Here is a 17,324-nt window from a genome sequence, read left to right as displayed (position 1 = left end):
AAAGATCTTTTTTTTTTTTTTTTCTGCAGCTGCTCAGAAGCTAGTGTAACATGAAGGTAGTGAGCATTTAGCAAGATTTAGAACTGACAAGCCACTAATTTTGCTGGTTGCAAGACAACATTTAGATCACAAGGGATTCAGCTGTAGCACAGGAATGATGAAGTGCTCAGTAACCTGTAGGCTCAATCAAAATGGAAACAGTAGGAAGAGTTTTATACCATTTAAAGAAATAACTCACAGAAATAATAATGCACTTTATTTTTAAATGGCATTAAAAAAATCTTTGAAACAAAACTTACTCTTTGGGCTGTGCTACATATGGCAGAATAGCTGTCCCTTGTCCCCTGAAGATGGCTTTGTATATTTTGCTTAAATTTTGCTTGAAGATGTTCTGAGCATTGACTGATAAGGTAATCACCTTTACTCTTAAGGTTGTTCAAACGATCTTCAAACCCTGCAATTTCTTCCATGATAGCCTAAGAAACAGATAAAATACTTTTGAAGAAATATGTTGTGGCACAGAACATTTTTTCTCACTCCTTTAAACACTTTCACCTTCAGGTTTGGAAAAAAAAATAATCAGATAACGTGTGTTGTCAGAGTCAAGCTATTGGATTGCATGTTCATTGTAAAGTCATTGTCAAAAGTCTTTACACAGATACCCCACAGAAACAGCAGTAGCACTGCCATAATGTGTAAACACTCTCTGCTCAGACTCCAAGACTATTCCTAATCTTCATTTGTTGCATGTTCTTCAGGGCTTCTCCAGCTTCTCTTGTGTCTAGCAATGCAAATTAAATCTCATGCTGAATCACATCTCATTCCATAAGCTCTTTCGGCGGACAGTCCTTTCCGTTGACTTTGTTGGAGATAATATTTTATCTAAGGAGGTTACTTAAAGAATAACACACCATTCACAAATAATTTAAAGACTTCAATATTTGCTATTGGAATCTCAGTTTCAGGTAGTGGTAGGTTGGATTTTGCTCACTATTATCTTCTAGAAAGCATTGGCTATCAAGGCATTAAATGATTTTCACTAACAGCAACCATAAAACCACCTTGACTAAAAGCTACAACCGAATAGAAGAACCTAGAATTAGAACAACCTAATAGAGGCACCTCTAGTTTCTGCACTTTTTTATCCATTGCTGTTTTATCAACCACATCCAATGTGGTTATCACATTTCTAAAGTTCTTGTTAGCAGATCCATAACAAGAAAATTTTCAATGTAATGTTTTTTTCAACTTACAAGTGCTAGAACAAAAAATACTTCAGGAGTAAAATGACCAAAATCCAGTTTTTGTGGTTCATTTTCTGGGAAGTCTCAGGGAAAATCTGACACAGAATTCAGATCAGAGTACCACAAAGCTCTTTGTGTAATTGAAGTTTCAAGAAAGGATGCTAACAACAAGCCATATTTGTTAGCTGCAGTAATGACACTGATGCTTACAATACAGTTAGCAGCAAGAGAAATAAAACAGGGGAATGACAAATAATTAGAGCTCTGGAGCAGAGGCAGAGAAGCAAAGAAGAAACATTCTATTTTACAAAGGAAAATCACCAATAGCAAACCCACCTTTTGGTTAGCTAGTTGCTGAGTGATTATTTCAAGATTGTTGCTTTCCATGAGGTCAGGGCTGGCCAATCTGCTGGACATATGTAATAACCATTTTTCCCCTTCTTGCAAATCACTATTGTAATCCTCATGTTCTTTTACTCTCACCTCTAAGGTTTCAACACATGCCTGCAAGTCCACAATAACTGAAATTAATTCTTTTTTCAAGTACAAGAGTTTTTACAAGATTTAATTTTACAAGAGTTAAAAAAAAAAAAACCCACAAAAGACAAAATGCACCAAGAACTTGAAAACATAGTAAGAATTATCATCTAAATTTATATTCCTGTGAGGGAATCTCATATGAATAGACTGTAAAGGAGGAAACCAAAAGACACATTTATTCTGTGAATAGATTTCTGTGAATAATTACATCTGTGATACTGAGCAATATTTTCATTCCAGATGAAATACCATACTTTAAAGACTGAGGGAAATACTTGAGAAATGAATGCTGTCAACTTGACATTAAGTTCACTAACATTTATTACACACTCTTTGAAAGACTGCACTTGACCTTCCAAATGCTCTGGCTGCTTTTTACATCCTTTGCATGTACATACTGCCCATGCCTGTGGTTGGCAAATTAAAAATGCACATACTGAGCTAAAAAGTATTTCTTCTTTTCAGGAAGCTTTTCTAAATTTCAGCCCCCAACATTATATCTAATGCAATTGGCATCACTTTTTTGCTACAGATCAGAGGTGTGTCTTTAAACTAAAAATCAACCTTGAAACAAATAAAATCATCTCCTATTGGTGTCTGGATTGGCAATTAAAGGTGCCTAGGTCAAACATATGTACTAACATGGTTTGCAGAGCTTATCCTTGTTAGGAGTATAACCTATTAAAAGCTTTAGGAATAATCATACTTTAGGATGTATTTAGAAGCATTAGACCGTTCAAAGTACTACATACATATGGACTAAAGAATCAGTGTTAATTAATAATGCCCTTGCTGCATTAAATTATATCTGTCTTGCAGTTTGTTTTCTCCAATGCTTTTTATTCAACAACTAAACTAAACAGTGTTTGTGGAGATCAAGTAGAAACAAGAGAGAGTACAATCTAAAGGGATCTGTCCTTTCAAGAAATAATGTACTAAGAATTCTAATAAATGCTTTTAAAAGTAGTAACAATAACACAGACTAGTCACTGATAGTGACTAGTGACTCCTTAGTGTACAAAACACAAAGACTACACATGCCATACTCAATTCATTTCAGCTACCCTTGTTGGATTTATTTATGTAGTTTTTTTCCATATTTAAAATTTGCCTGTCCCTTCTGGGCCCTCCCCCAAAGAAAACAAAAAAAAAACCAACAAAGCACCAAGAGTAATTAAAGGTAGATGGTTCTTTGTACAGACATGACAGCATGAAATAAATAGTTAATTTCTTAAAGAGGGGTAAAAATATAGCAAACTGGAAGAATCCTGGGGTTTCTTCCTTTTTACCTTTGTTTTGCTGCAGAGTTCCTGGTAACTGCTCTGAAGGTCTTGAATATTGTTCTTTAGAGCTACATCATTCACCACATCACAAAGTGCCTCTCCCTTTTCCATCACTGACTTTATTGAGGGCTCATGAGACAGAACAGTCTGTTGTATGGACTACAATGCAAGCAAGAATTAAAACATATCTACTGATCACTGGAGATGTATTTCACTAATTTCCCTTTTATCTGATGCACAGCTTTCTACCATGGTTTATACCATCTTTTCCAGACAGGCAAAACTTTGTTTACCACTGCAGGATTCTGTTTCTCAGCCCTGCCCTGAGACAACAACTGTGCACACATGTAAAAACAACAGGTCCTTTTGAGAGTGGCTGGTAGCACGGCTGACAGTCTGGAGCTGGTGAAGCTGGTGAAGCAAAGGATTCTGCATGAAGTGGCCAGTTCTAGGGATAAAATTTGTTCAGAGGAACTAATTATGAAAATAGGTGGGAAAGTATCACCAAAGCCATCCCCTTGATGAGATGGTGTGTGATGAGTGCCTAGCACTGTATTCTAGAGAGTACAACTCCCCATAGATGCAGGCACACAGCTGTGACATACACCTTTGAGCAGGGAAGCTGGCAAGGGGTACTGGGCAGCTTTAGCAAGAAAGCCTTGAAGCAATGTAGGTACTGTTCAGCAATGACAAAAATGTTGGTTTGTTGGCAACATCTTTTCAGCCACAAATGTAAAGCACAGCACTACATGGGCAGCTGTGAGTAGAGCCAACTCCACCTCAGCTGGGCACAGTACACATTTCATGAAACGTCTGTAATCCTGGAGAATTTTATGAAAAAATCATTAGAAGAAGAAATGGAGTTTGTCAGCACATTTTCTATTCATTTTTGTGACTGGAGAATAACCCCAAACTTCATTAAAATCCTAACAAAAACTTGGAAGGTTATAGCAGCTGACTGTCTGGGATATCAGCTGAGCTGGGACATCCAGCTTTAACCAGAAAGCTGATTAAGTCAATGTAAACAGTGACAATGTCTGAAGTCAAGAAAGACCAACTCATTTCTATATTCACTTCAACTGCAATCCCCTCTGTTAAGATCAATGCAATTACTCATATCTGTACTCATAAAAGAATTTTGCTCCATTAAAGGAAACTTCCAGCTATGGAAACCTTTTTAGGACATTCACATTTCAAATCCAGGGGCTCAGCCTGGTTTGTAGAGGCAGGTATCATGCATGTTTTCATTGATGCTGATTGGGACATTTAGATCATTCAGAAACATCTCATGTACCTATTGAAGAAACTGGGATACCTGATCAGAGGATTTATTGAGCATCACTAGATTAAAATAGATTCAGTAGTATTAAGAGTTAACACCTTTTTACCTTGTATTTGGACAATTGTGCCTTCTTCTCATAGAGTTCACTCTTTGGCTCCACAGGAGCATGTAAGATGGCTTGGTACTCCATGACCCACTGAGTTTGGGCTTTATACTTGTCTGAGAATTCCTTTACCAGCTGAAGACACTTCTCTGAAGTCATGTGCTCTTTTCTGATAGAGCCAGCCAGCTCTTCAAGCTGTTCCACGTGATCTCCAATTTCTTTTCTTAACTGGTCAACTTCATTTTCTTCCATGAATTTTATAGCTCGCTCCCCCTTCTCGCGGGCTGACTTCAGCAAACTGTGACCTATGTCCATATCACTCAATAGCACCTGTGAAGGAAACCTTGGTTAACAGAAAATGTATGAAAATTTGCCTTTTTTAAACTTCGCTACAGACACAGGGAGAATTGATAGGGAAAAACGAGTGGACTTTTCAGTATGAAATTGCCTGGAGTTAAGCTGTGTCAAGCTAGAAGGAAGCAGATAAAGCAAATACTTCTGCCCTGCACTGGGCTTGTGAACTTAAACAGAGAAACTGAGGGCCCCCGGGAAAGGACCTCTGCTCCAAAGTCTGGAACAGATGAAAGCTTTCCCTTAGTGCATTACATTTAAGCTGCTTAAGCTGCAGGACATATGAGAAGCTCATCTACAACTTTTGGGATGAAACAAGAGTGTTTCAATGAAGAGAAATAGGAAGCACTTCTTGCCACAGGACATAGAAAATACACAGTGCACAAAGAAAGTATACTTGCTGGATATAGGAATATAGGGGATATAGGAATTAATTTTAAGTTATAACCTAACATAAAGCAGATAAGAGCATGCCTTATCTGGCATAGGATAGGACTAGTATTTAGGACTATATTATTTAGGATTATTTGCTATATTATTTAGGACTACTTGTAACTTCAATAGCCAAACTACGATCTAATGAGATGCAGTAACAGAAAGTTTTGTACTGTGTGGTCTTATCCCATGATCTTCTCTGGGAAGGTAAAGTCAGAAATTTGAGCAGCTGTTAAGATGTATGTTAAAATACAGCCTCTTGTTTGTGAACAGAAGCAAAAATTGCATTTAAGAAAGCTGTACCTCTAGTTTCTGCACTTTTTTCTCCATTACTGTTTTATCAACCACGTCAAATTTGGTGAACACATTTTTGAAGTTCTTGTTAGTAGCTCCATACCAATTTGTGTAAGCACTAAAAGACAATTCCGACTCCTCCATACAGCGTATTTCCTCTTCCAGAAATTTTACTTGCTCCTTCAAACAAATACAGAGGGTAAGGGGTAGAAACAAGGACCACTCAGATATATATCATTGGTATTGGTTTAAGATAACACTAAATTGTTATTTATTAATAAAATTATACAAAGATAAAACATATAGGCTTTGAGTTATTTCATAAATAGTGGATAATTCTTACAGGGCTCTTGTCAGGGTGCACATATGTCAATCACTAATGTTAAAACTGAACTAATACTAAAGACTGAAAATGTACTCACATTTTGAACTTTGAATAGTGACTTGTCATTACAGTGCTATGAGGCAATTACTACTTAAATTAACCTGAAGACTGCTCCTTACCAAATTTGATTTGGTCCACATACTAATGTGTATCAGTGGCAGCCTGAAAACATTTCTCTGCAGGTCAATTAGCATTCAAGCATACTTTATTCTGAATTTCTCCCCTGAAACTATCAAAAAAGATAGTGACAGGGCATTCTACTTCATTATCCTGATAATGTTTCTGTAATACATTTAATCCAATGAAACCTATGTGTATATGTATATAAATATATATGTGAATGTTGTGCTATTGCATCTACAGAAATTAATTGACTCTGATAAAGTCTAATTACAAAAGCCCATTTTTGCTTCTTAACTGGAAATTGATGAGATTACAATTAGTTTTCATTACTTACCAAGACATGAAGAAGAAGAGTTTGGTAGCGAGATGTAAGCTGCGTAGCCTGACTTCCCATTCCACTTGCCGTGAGATTTTCCTCTAGTATTTGCTGAGCCAATACCCCGACCTCCTCTACATCATCTTTGTAGATTGTAATGTCTTCATGCCACTTCTAAGAGAAAGAAATTATCACTCTTATATGACTGATCCTAACTATCAGGTATTTAATTGCAACTAAGTCAGGAAATTATTGAAAAGGAAAACAAATACATGGTTGTAAACATTCATTTACAACTGGAAAATAAACCAGAATCTGATGTAAGTTATCGTAACAAATATGCTGGAAATGGATTGCATTTCATTACAGATACAATACTTGCAATTTTTTTCCCCTTGAAAAATAATAGTAGAAATACAATCTGGACTTAGTATGGATTGCACCTGAAGTTTTGAAGAGGACTGTAAAGTGTAACCTGGCTTCAGATGTGCTTCCTGTGTTTATTCGGAACCACGTCTTCTCATTCCAGTGACTAAAGGAGAATTATTACATCAACACAGTGGAGACTTCATAACTCAGTTGGTCACATTTTACTCTTATTACCATATTAATTCTTTTCCATTCCACTGCCTATCTTTGTACTCAGTTACATCTTCACACACTACAGAGCATATGAATTACAGATCTCCCTGCAAGATTTCAACATTGTTATAGCCATACCTCCACCACTAAAATGGGAGGAACCTGGATCTAGAAGGCACAAAGCTCTCTTGGAACCATAATTTTAGTCAACAACTCAGAATACACTGAAAAGCTTGCTCTCATTTTCACAGTGCCATCAGGAATTGACATGGAAACCTCACATATTATTTTGTTTAAGGAATGCCTTAACAATATTCTTTACCTTCATTTGCTGAAGCTGCATTTCTTTTGTTGCTCTACCAGACCTCCTCCCCGTCCTGATAGCAACTTTCTTCTCCAGGTTTGTTAACCACTCATTCACCTTCTGAAATTTTTTCTCCATTAACCTCAGTTTGCTCACAGTGGCATTTAATTGGCTTCTTGCTTCAGAAAGCCTGTGCTGATAAACTTGCCAGTCCTGCCGTAAGGATTCCAGTGCTCTGTCTTCTATCTGGGGAATTCCCCAGGGAATCACCTCCTCTCTGGCATGGACAGCAGCATTCAATAATGCTTGTCCCTCTGCACAGTGGACCTGCAGCTCCTGTAAAGGCAGAGTTAGTTACATACCCTACATTGACAGCTTTCATTCACGCATGGCAAAAACCCCCTTGGTTCCTCTGAAGACAGCTGGGCATTCTCTTTAGTTATCTATGGTAAAACATACTGTTTAACCATAGATAACCTTTGGAGAAAGTCTTTCCTCTAATAACACAGCATGCTCGCTTACAAAGCACACCAAGTATCACTATTAATGACAACTGAACTGCAGAAAATTATTGACAAAGCATGCATTAAATTCTCTCCTCTTCTTCCAGGTTCATCAGTTCTGAAACACTGGCTGCTGGAGCCAGCATGGGATGGATGGAATCCATTCACCATAGCATAAATTCAAAACTTTCCAGATGTGGCAAGCAGACCGTAAGACTGGTTATAAAGCTGAATCTCTTTAAAAACCAAGGCTTCAATCTTCCAAAATAAACCAACCAATTTATTGTTACAAATGCTTGAGACAACACTCTACACTAATTTTTTATACCCTTTTCTGGACATATATGGCATTTTCATGCCTATTAGCAATTAATCAAAAAGTACAAAGTGATTCAATCTGATTAGAAAACATAACAAGGAAATTACCTTTACAAAACACAGTTTCGTTTCATCTCAGATTTCCCTTGAGAAACATATCCAGATTTTCAAAATGGGTTTTGTAGAGTAACTATCATGAGCAGAAGTATATGCAGAGTCCCTGATCATACAAAGACCCTCTCAAAGTATCCTGAATAAGGTAATAAACATTTCATATCTCAAGTACAGACTTTGTGCTCCTTCAACAACAGGTATTAAAGCATTTTAAGTCAGCTTAAGATAATAACTGGGGGATTACTGAAGCACTATGGTTCACTGTTCACTTTCACTGAAGTGAGTCAGTGGAAGTCTTCCCACCTCACTATGGGAGCCAGCCTGAGTGACTGGAACTGCCTGAAAGTTGGTGCAACTGCACTGTGAGCAATAAAAGATGGAACGCAAATGAAAATACTCTTCATGTTTTATGGAACACACAGGAAAAGAGAGATAGACCAACATCTAACACAGCTTCAATACTTCCTAGAAAGGATTAGTATGCCTGGAGGTTTCATTCAAGGCCTGACACTTTTTTCCAGAAATGGGCAACAATATTTCCAGTGCCTTTACTGGCACTACTGTTGAGCAACAAAGTGTTCATATATATTGCAACTTCAAGCTGGTCTCAAGACATATTTATGTCTGGCAATAATATTATTCTGTTACTATACCATTGTATTCTGCTACTATACCACCACAGGATTGATTTTTTTTTCTTTCCTGAGCGTGTCACACATCACATACCTGTAAATCTCGGAGTGTTGCCTCCTGTTCCTGGGCATCACCATCAAGATGAGATAAACAGTCAAGTTTTTCTTGCTCCTTCTCCAGCCATGCTTCAAAGGCCTTCAGATTTCTTTGGTACTCTTGGTGTAAAGTAAGCAGTCCTTCAGCTTTTGTTACAGCCTCCTGCATGTGAAAATATTTACAAATATGTATGCATATCTTAGTGTATTGTCAAACCAAGAAAACATAAATCCCAGCCATCCAGCCATCCATCAAGGGAAAAGGTTTGTACCTGATGCTGGACTTTCCAAGAATTCAAGAGTACTTGAATTCTGAAGATGACTTAATTGATTACAGGGAAAGAGGGAGACATGTAGGGGCAAAAATACTTATTCCAGAAGATAAGTTTGTAACTTCTGAGATTTAGAGTTTTGATCTGGGATTACTTTTAAATAACACCTTAGTGGTTAATAATAAGAAACTTCCTTGATTTTTACCGCAATTTAAATTAACTTTGCTGAAGTGATTAATCAGCATATGAGCTTAGAAAAAGCATTTGTTTCCTTTGCATGACTTTTTTTTTTCTTTTCAAATGGAATTGGAATCTTCTGTCAGGAGTATCCACTAACTTAGGTTTGAAGATATTTGTAGTCCCTACAGAGCACAGTAAGAAACAGACTACAAGTCTTCTATGCATGTGGGTGAGCAAGTTACAATAATTTCAGCACTAAAACATTACCACACCTGGAGGACAGCAGGAAAGGTGCCATATATTGGCACAAGATTAGGCCTACTAAGTGCAAGAAAAATACACTATATATAATTCACATCCTCTGAGAAATGATGGGAATGGGGAATCAAGTTCTGATGGAGACAAGACAGGCTTCATTTGAGAGCAGCAGGTTCATAAAAAGACAAACACTTTAATAAACCTATGAATTTACTGTCTGCTTTACCTTCTATATCTAACAGGCCTGTCTAGTGGGAGAAAGGAGGAAAACAGGAGTCCTATCACATCTTTTGCAAGGCTTGTCCATGCCCAGAAGTGGGAAGGGGAAAAAAGAGACAAGTTTTCTTGCCTCTCAACAGGGGCTTAGGAAATTACAAGTCTTGGTCTGCTCAGACATGGGCCATAAATCCTTGGGGAATCTTATCACGTTTTCAGCCTAGCCAGAGGATCAGTGAAATATTTGAACATTCTTAACTTTCCAGCTATTTGCTTGAATTTTAAATTTCTTTCTCAGGGCTGATTGCACTATTGATACTTAACACTATCACCACAGCTGGGAACAGGGAAGTCCAGTCATCTGGAGAAACAGGGAACACTTCTTGCTACATGAGGTAAAATGTACAGAACTCTTGCCTCTGCCAGCCACCATCTATTTCTTGCTGTTCCCATGCTGTTACTCAAACTGAGCAAATACAGGTAGCTAGTATATCTTTGTGCAGGATAAAAAGGTAATGACTAGGGCATCCCCATGGAATAGTATATTTACCAGCACTTCCCAGGACTTATCTGTCTCTCTGGCAAATCTGAATAATTTTATTCTCTCAAGATCAAAAGATTGATGTTGAGCATGGCATGGCATTTTTTGCAGTTGTGGAAGAGAGGTCCACAAAACACTGAATCACTTATGTGTTTGAAAAAATGAATTTTGGCTGAATTTTGAATTTTGTCATTCTTTGTGACAAAGGCATCACTGAGACAACAAAATTCAATTTTACTAAATTGCTTTCCTGAAGCAAAGTAAGCTGTCTGAGCATGTGTTAATCATTATTTAATTATCACAGAAGATCTTGGGTTAACTGGAGGTAATTGCCTAGCTTTATCACCAGGTCTTTTATTATTTCTTTTTTACCTTATATCTTACCCTAAATCCCATCCTGATCTTAATCTATGTCCTAATCTTTTCCAGATATACAAAATCAATATTTATCAGGACATGCAGTACTTATCACACTAGTGCCAGTTTACTTGCTAATAAGGTTCATGCTCATTCGTAGAATCTCTGTAGCTGCCAACCATTTGTGAATCACACAAGTGACTGATAAAATTTATTGCAACCATACACTTATGCAAATCACAAATCTGAAGATTTTTTCAACATTTCAGTCACACTGGGTAAAATTATATCTGTGCTGAAGTCAATGAACCTTTTGACATGGAGTTCCTCAGACTATTCTCCCGATTTTTAAAACCCTTCTAAAAGATCTGAAGTTCAGTACAGGAAGACAGATTTATTAATCACCCTAGTAGGTTTCTGTTACAGTAAGTTACAGCTGTCCCCAAACTCTTAATCCTCATTTAACTGTAAAATAAATTATCTATGAAAATATCTTTTCCTTGTTGCCAGCTAAACAAGCAGTGCTCTGAAGAAAAACTCTACCTTTGTTCTTTCTTTGAGGAACTTATACCTCTCCTGAAGGTCTTGCAGCTCAAGCTGAGCAATGTAGTGCTCAGCCATGCCCTTTCCTTTCACTTCAATAGTCTCCAACAGGCTGTTATGACTCAACACCTCTTCATTGAGTAGCTGCAAAACAGAAAAACACATAAAGGGCACCATTAAAACAAGACCACAGATTAATCTTGCAGTTAGACAGTTTGGTTTATTGCCTCTAATGTGTTATGTACTTGTTGATGGTTTGTTGTAAATCAAACACACCTTTGCTTTGCTGAGGGCAGCTGTTTTTTCCCTCAGTTCAGCATATTGCCTTTCAGAAGCATTCATACTTGTTTCTACTTTGTCCATCCATCTGGAAAACTGATTAACATCTTCCTGGTAACTCGTCCATTTGGAGAGAGCTCCTTCAAGTTGACTGTAATTAAAAAATACATATTTTTTGTGATAGTGAAAGTTCCCATTTGAGCAGTGGGATATAGTCATATACAGATATTCTAGAATATATTTATGAGAGAGATACATCACAAGATAAGCAATCTGTTCAACTCCTACAGGTTTTAACTAGCAGCACTGTTTGATTAACAAAGAGAAATTAAGTTTCCTAAACCTGGAATATTAAGTAGATCTGTAATTTATGTAGCTGACACTTTCTAGGTATAGTAAATTAACTGCAACTGAAAGCATAAGACCCAGAATCAGAAATTTTCTGCCCCTTTAACTACATTCAAAAGTTGCTGCATTTTAATGTTTGATTATCCTTGTTTCTTTAGCTTGAAATATTTGCAACTATTGATGCTCCACAAAGAAATCTCCATTTATTCCTTTGTATTTCTTTATTCTATCACTAGGAGCAGCACTGTTGGACACTGTAATTTACAGTATGTTCTTTGGAATGGTAGCAAGTGGAAAAGAAGGCAGGATCTTGACAGAGCAACCACTAATATCCACGAAAAAAATCTCATTTCTGAGAAGGTTTCAAAGCATCAAGTGCAACAAAAAGTAAAATATTCAAGATTACGAACATGGAATCCAATTTTAAGAGTACATTGACAATAAGTGTTAATAAAGCTTAGATCTCTCAGAGTTTCTTCTCCTTCTTCTACTTCAAACAAATCTATCACAACTTCTAGACCTAAAGTGTTTGGCATGTGCAATGATTTTACATGAATTTGACTCCTGAAGTAATAAAATTACTTTTCAAAAGCTTTGACAGTGCTTTGTTACTAAGCATCATTCTGGACCTCACTCCCTTTTTACCTCTTACACTGGATACAAGCAGACAGAAGAGAAGCCCAGCTGTCCTTCAGATTTTGCAATTGACCTTCAATCACTGGTACTCCCTCCAGAGAAGTATTTTGCAGAACAGATTCTCCTCTTGTCAGAACAATTTTCATTTGGACTTCTTTTTCTTGTTTCACTGCTAGCAGGCCCTAAGAAGTGAGTGGATATATTTTATTTTTATCATTAGCTGGACATGAATATTCTAACTAGCTTCAATAGAACATGACCTGATCATATTTAGCAGCTTGTAGTGAATTGGAAGATGGACAGTAGGGTTCACAGCTGGGCTTCACAAAAGGAAGTGACTTTCAATGGGTAGGTTCAGGCTATTAAAAAAACCCTCAGTTAACAGGAAAATTTTCATGGAATCTGTGCAAGTACCTACAGTATATCAGAACAGATGCTGTTCAGTGAAAAAGCTGACATTCCAAAGGAAACATCACTTAGATAGAAAATAGGAGGATTCATTCATAAAGACAACAAGATGTAATGACAAAGCTCTTCTGCAGGGCTGAAATACAGTTCTACCACTCCAGGCAATATTTGCAACGTGAAGGTATCAACAAATAAAACCTGTCATCAACGTCAGCCTAAGGACTTCAGCTCCTGGAGCTGTGCAGTTGCAAACTCACAGTTTTTAACACTATGTAGTCATGAAAAGCCTGAAAGCATGAACCCAAAAGATTCAATGAACTAAAGACAAAACATAATTTTAGTATTATGCTACAATCTTTTTGACCTAGCTTTATAATTTTGAAGATCTTTGGCTCAGAATCCAAGACATCAACAAAATGAAAATATTGTCTTCTAAATACTGCTCTTTAACATTATTATGTTATCAATAGAAGCTGTTGTCTTAACTGTTGTCACCATTTTAAAAGCAAACTATTATAGGAAAAGATTTGCTGAATCAATTGTATCACCTGGAAGATCTAGGAACATAAATTGAAATATAATAAACTAACAGAAGCGACTACCCTACTTCTTCCATTTAACCTTCATCAGGCACACAACATCTTTTGAGTACTTCAATAATTTTCATATATGCAGTTGTCCATGACATTAAGGTTCTTATTTACTTCTTGGAGAAAAGTTCTAATAATGAGCTCTTTCTGCTACAAAAGGAGTCACTTTTGAATAAACTAAAAATCAGCACCTGAGCAACAGTTATTAGACTAATATGCAACAGCTAAGTATCCTATATTTGTATTCTTCATATAGATTTAAAAAGAGCAGGTTTTGGACTCTTGTTTCCATACCTCTAGTTTTAACATCCGGCTGTCCAGAACACTCTTGTCTGCAGTAGGATGAGAGTAGGAATCCAGCATGTGAACTGCATCAGCAACCCAGTCCTGGAGGTCCTTCACACTCTGTGAGAACTGCTGGTGCTCTGCCACAATCCTATCCATCCTGGAAACTTTCTCCTGCAATTCACACAGCAATTAGCACCAACAGCTATTTAAAGGATTGCCTATTCCCCATACCAACTCATGGATTTTAGAATGAGTCTCATCAATTATACAGAGAAGTTTGCTTCATACACTGATAATTACAAGTACACTTAAGCATGGAGTGGATTTTGCATTCACACACAAACAAATCATCCAAACATAAAATACAAATCAAAATCTCAGAAATGTACTTTTTTATTTTCTAAATCTAAAGCTGCAGTTTTCTGATTTCACTTTTTCTTAAACATCTGGTAAATCACATCTAAGCTCCATGTCAGTGTTGCAATGGGAGCTAACTTGTGAAATCAGCCAGTGCAACAACAGATTTAAGCCTGAGAAGCTACACCACTGCAGCAATATTGCTTTGTTGATATTTGGTAAAGACCTTTTTCCTCAATGACTCTCACTGGTAAAACAATTCTTCTGAAAAATCACTGACACTCATAAAAATCAAAAACAAATGGTGCATTTACATTGCTAAAAGGCTTGAGGTGAACAAGAATACAAGGCAGAGTGTGTTTGCTCCACTGTGACAGAGAACTAAAGTCAAGTCAATGTAAAAGGCTTTGGAAACTACTGAGAGGGATCTTCCTCAAGATCCATGGCTACCCAAAAGGGTTCAGAGTGTCTCTAGTAGGCTGGACCATATGTATCCTGCACCTTAGATGACACCTGCTCATCCTGGCCTCTCCTACAAGTTCTGATCCCATAAGCCTGTGTTAGCAACTCACTCATTTTTTACTTTCTCCTTTTGCAGACATGAAAACTGATTATGGCCATGCATACAACCATTTTCTGTAAGTCAAAGATATGCCTTATAATTGTTACTTCCACAGAAAAAGTAGGAATTGCCAAAGTAGCAATCCCTTAAACACAAATACTTTCTGAATTGAATTGTTATTCCAAAACATATTTCCTATATCCTTAATCATTCTAGTTACTGTAGCAACTGTAAATCTATATCAAGCCTTCTTCATGACATGAGCTTTAAGAAGAATAACAGTCTTAATATAGAGGTTTTTTTATCTGTCTTCACTAGAGACATGGTAGAACTATTAAGAGGTGAAGTGTGTGAAGCTCAAAAAAAGAGAGTTATGTTAAACTCTCCGTTCTTGGTCTGATGGTTTAAAATTTGGCCTATGCCTCCCCTTGAACATTCAAAAGCAGCTTAAGAGGTAAATCTTTTTAGAAGACCAACCTATTACTTCTGGATGAAAATAGTTATAATGCCAATGATCATCATCATAGGATAAGACAAAATAACAACTTGTCTGCACCCTGTATTTTCTAGAAAAAACTCCACCTCTGCTAATTTTTGAAAAATACCTCTTTCAGATGCCACTTATTACAAAACTGTCTTCAGTGCTTGAAAGAATCAAAATCAAATCTGATTATTGTATAATTTAGTGAGATTTACTTCTTAAACAGTCCACTTTTAAATAATGATAACAAAAAAAATCACAGTTACATTTTGTTGACAGTCCTTACTCTCCACTCCTATAAGTCAATGTGAAAGAATAGCTCAGACATATCACAGAGCAGGCAAGCAAGACAACTGCAGTGTTTCACATTTGAATCTTCATTTTTGACACATACATCACAGGAGTTGCTTAAGAGCACATACATTGGATGCATTACCTTTGTCAGATTGCTTAGAGTAAGATACTGAGAAGACAACTGAGACACTCTGCGCATAAAGCTTTTGCTGACAGCTTGTTCTTCCCACAGCTGCTGAGCTTTCTCTTTTAGCCTGTTGAGCTGATGCTCGTGGCAGCTTATTTCCTCAAGGACAGACTGTAAAGCACAAGCACAGTAATAATAAGAGTGGGTGCAAGAAAGCAGGAGATAGAGAAGCATGAAGGTGCCATGAAGAATAGAAGTGACATATGGCGAGCTTGCTGAGAAAGGCACACCATACGGTTACAGCAGCGGAGCAGCATGTCATAGGAAACGTGGAGATGCAAAACTTGATGGAACAGGATCATCAACAGCAAACCTCGAAAACAGTTCCCATCTTATTTAGAGGTCAGGATGCTAGAATGATTAAGCTTTTGAGAGTAACCAATGAGGCCAGGAGAATGGAACAGGAAGGTCTGGCTATGTTAAGAGCCCTTATAAGTCACCTGCAGCTTTTGCTGCTCTCTCCTCTTGGAAGGAAGATCATGGAGCCGACTGCTACTTCCTTGTACTATCTTCTCAGTTGTGGTCAGCCACTCCTGCAGAGGCTCAGCAGTTGCTTCGAAGTCCTTCATCTGGATCTTTAAGCTCTAGGAAGGCATACAAATTTCTATAAATAGTCCCAGTGCACGAGACACAACTAATTCACAACACATAGATCAAGCACACAAAAAGGATACATAATTGTAGGCAAATTAGACACAACTCTTCAAATAAATTACATCAGCTCTGCCTGCTCCGGACACCAAAATAAAAGTTTGATAGGGCACATTTTTAAAAAGCAAAATAGAAGCAACAATGTACCACACAGCTGAGGAGAGGCTGAAGCAAATTTCTTTTGTTTGGAAAACTTTACAGATTTTATGAGACTTGACTTAATCTAATCCTAATTCACATAACTAAGGCAGTGTGAATAAAGGCTAACTTGGGATGTGAGTTATCTTATATCTCACTCAGTCATTGACATTGATCCCTCCTTAAATGGGCTGCCAGTGTTTCTAGGTAATATCTAAATTCAAACCCGTCCTGGGGAACACTTCTGGTTATATCCTTTTTATAGAGTAAAATTTTGGTCATAAGAAAGTGCATTAAATGCATATGAAGGCATTCCTTCAAGGCCTGCATACTTTTCTTGCAGGATTACTCTGCATTATTTAATAAAGGACCACCTAAAATAATTCATGTGGCATATAAACCTGAACAGCATAGCTCCTGTGCCCTAGTTATTTTAATGTATTTTTCCCCCAGACATATTTAATTTTCTTTTCAGCTACACCCGTATCACTTAAACATCTGAATGAAAAACTAAGCCTGTGAGACTGAAAAATGCTTGACTCAAAAAGACTCTGAGAACCTCTGAGAACATCCTCTTTCCATGGCAACCTTGAGATGAAGAACGGTAAGTCCTTGCTACCTGAGAATTTTCTTTGAAATGCTTTCCTACATAAGGCATTAAGTGTATTTAAACTTTTTCTCACCTGTCTAGGCAGCATTGGTTTGAAACAAGAATGCCTAGGAACTTTAATTCTCCTACTCTATGCAGGGAATCTCAGATGAGGTGTTTTGACCTTAAAACCTATGACCTTAAAAAGTTTATGATTTTAACATATTCACCACCTACTGGTTGA

The 17,324-nt window shown here is 37.2% G+C and overlaps 1 protein-coding gene across 11 annotated transcripts in view; it reads right to left on the bottom strand.

The window, feature by feature from the left end:
* SYNE1 (spectrin repeat containing nuclear envelope protein 1) overlaps window positions 1–17,324 on the bottom strand; it is a 289,839-nt gene that overhangs the window by 123,801 nt on the left and 148,714 nt on the right. For 10 of the 11 annotated variants that reach the window (XM_050973206.1, XM_050973205.1, XM_050973201.1 and 7 more), the window contains exons 58-71: window positions 16,143–16,286; window positions 15,658–15,813; window positions 13,828–13,992; window positions 12,545–12,717; window positions 11,549–11,702; window positions 11,273–11,416; window positions 8,904–9,068; window positions 7,261–7,578; window positions 6,375–6,530; window positions 5,542–5,712; window positions 4,456–4,782; window positions 3,074–3,226; window positions 1,581–1,748; window positions 300–476 (exon numbers count right to left, since the gene is read on the bottom strand). In XM_050973206.1, the coding sequence (XP_050829163.1) occupies window positions 300–476; window positions 1,581–1,748; window positions 3,074–3,226; window positions 4,456–4,782; window positions 5,542–5,712; window positions 6,375–6,530; window positions 7,261–7,578; window positions 8,904–9,068; window positions 11,273–11,416; window positions 11,549–11,702; window positions 12,545–12,717; window positions 13,828–13,992; window positions 15,658–15,813; window positions 16,143–16,286 (2,571 nt within the window). The remainder of the gene's footprint in view (window positions 1–299; window positions 477–1,580; window positions 1,749–3,073; window positions 3,227–4,455; window positions 4,783–5,541; window positions 5,713–6,374; window positions 6,531–7,260; window positions 7,579–8,903; window positions 9,069–11,272; window positions 11,417–11,548; window positions 11,703–12,544; window positions 12,718–13,827; window positions 13,993–15,657; window positions 15,814–16,142; window positions 16,287–17,324) is intronic. The other variant, XM_050973204.1, reaches the window with a different exon arrangement.

The sequence above is a fragment of the Serinus canaria genome, chromosome 3, assembly GCF_022539315.1.
Source record: "Serinus canaria isolate serCan28SL12 chromosome 3, serCan2020, whole genome shotgun sequence".
NCBI classification, from domain to species: Eukaryota; Metazoa; Chordata; class Aves; order Passeriformes; family Fringillidae; genus Serinus; species Serinus canaria.
The sequence above is the reverse complement of the archived record's forward strand: the minus strand, read 5'-3'. Positions and strand labels throughout refer to the sequence as shown.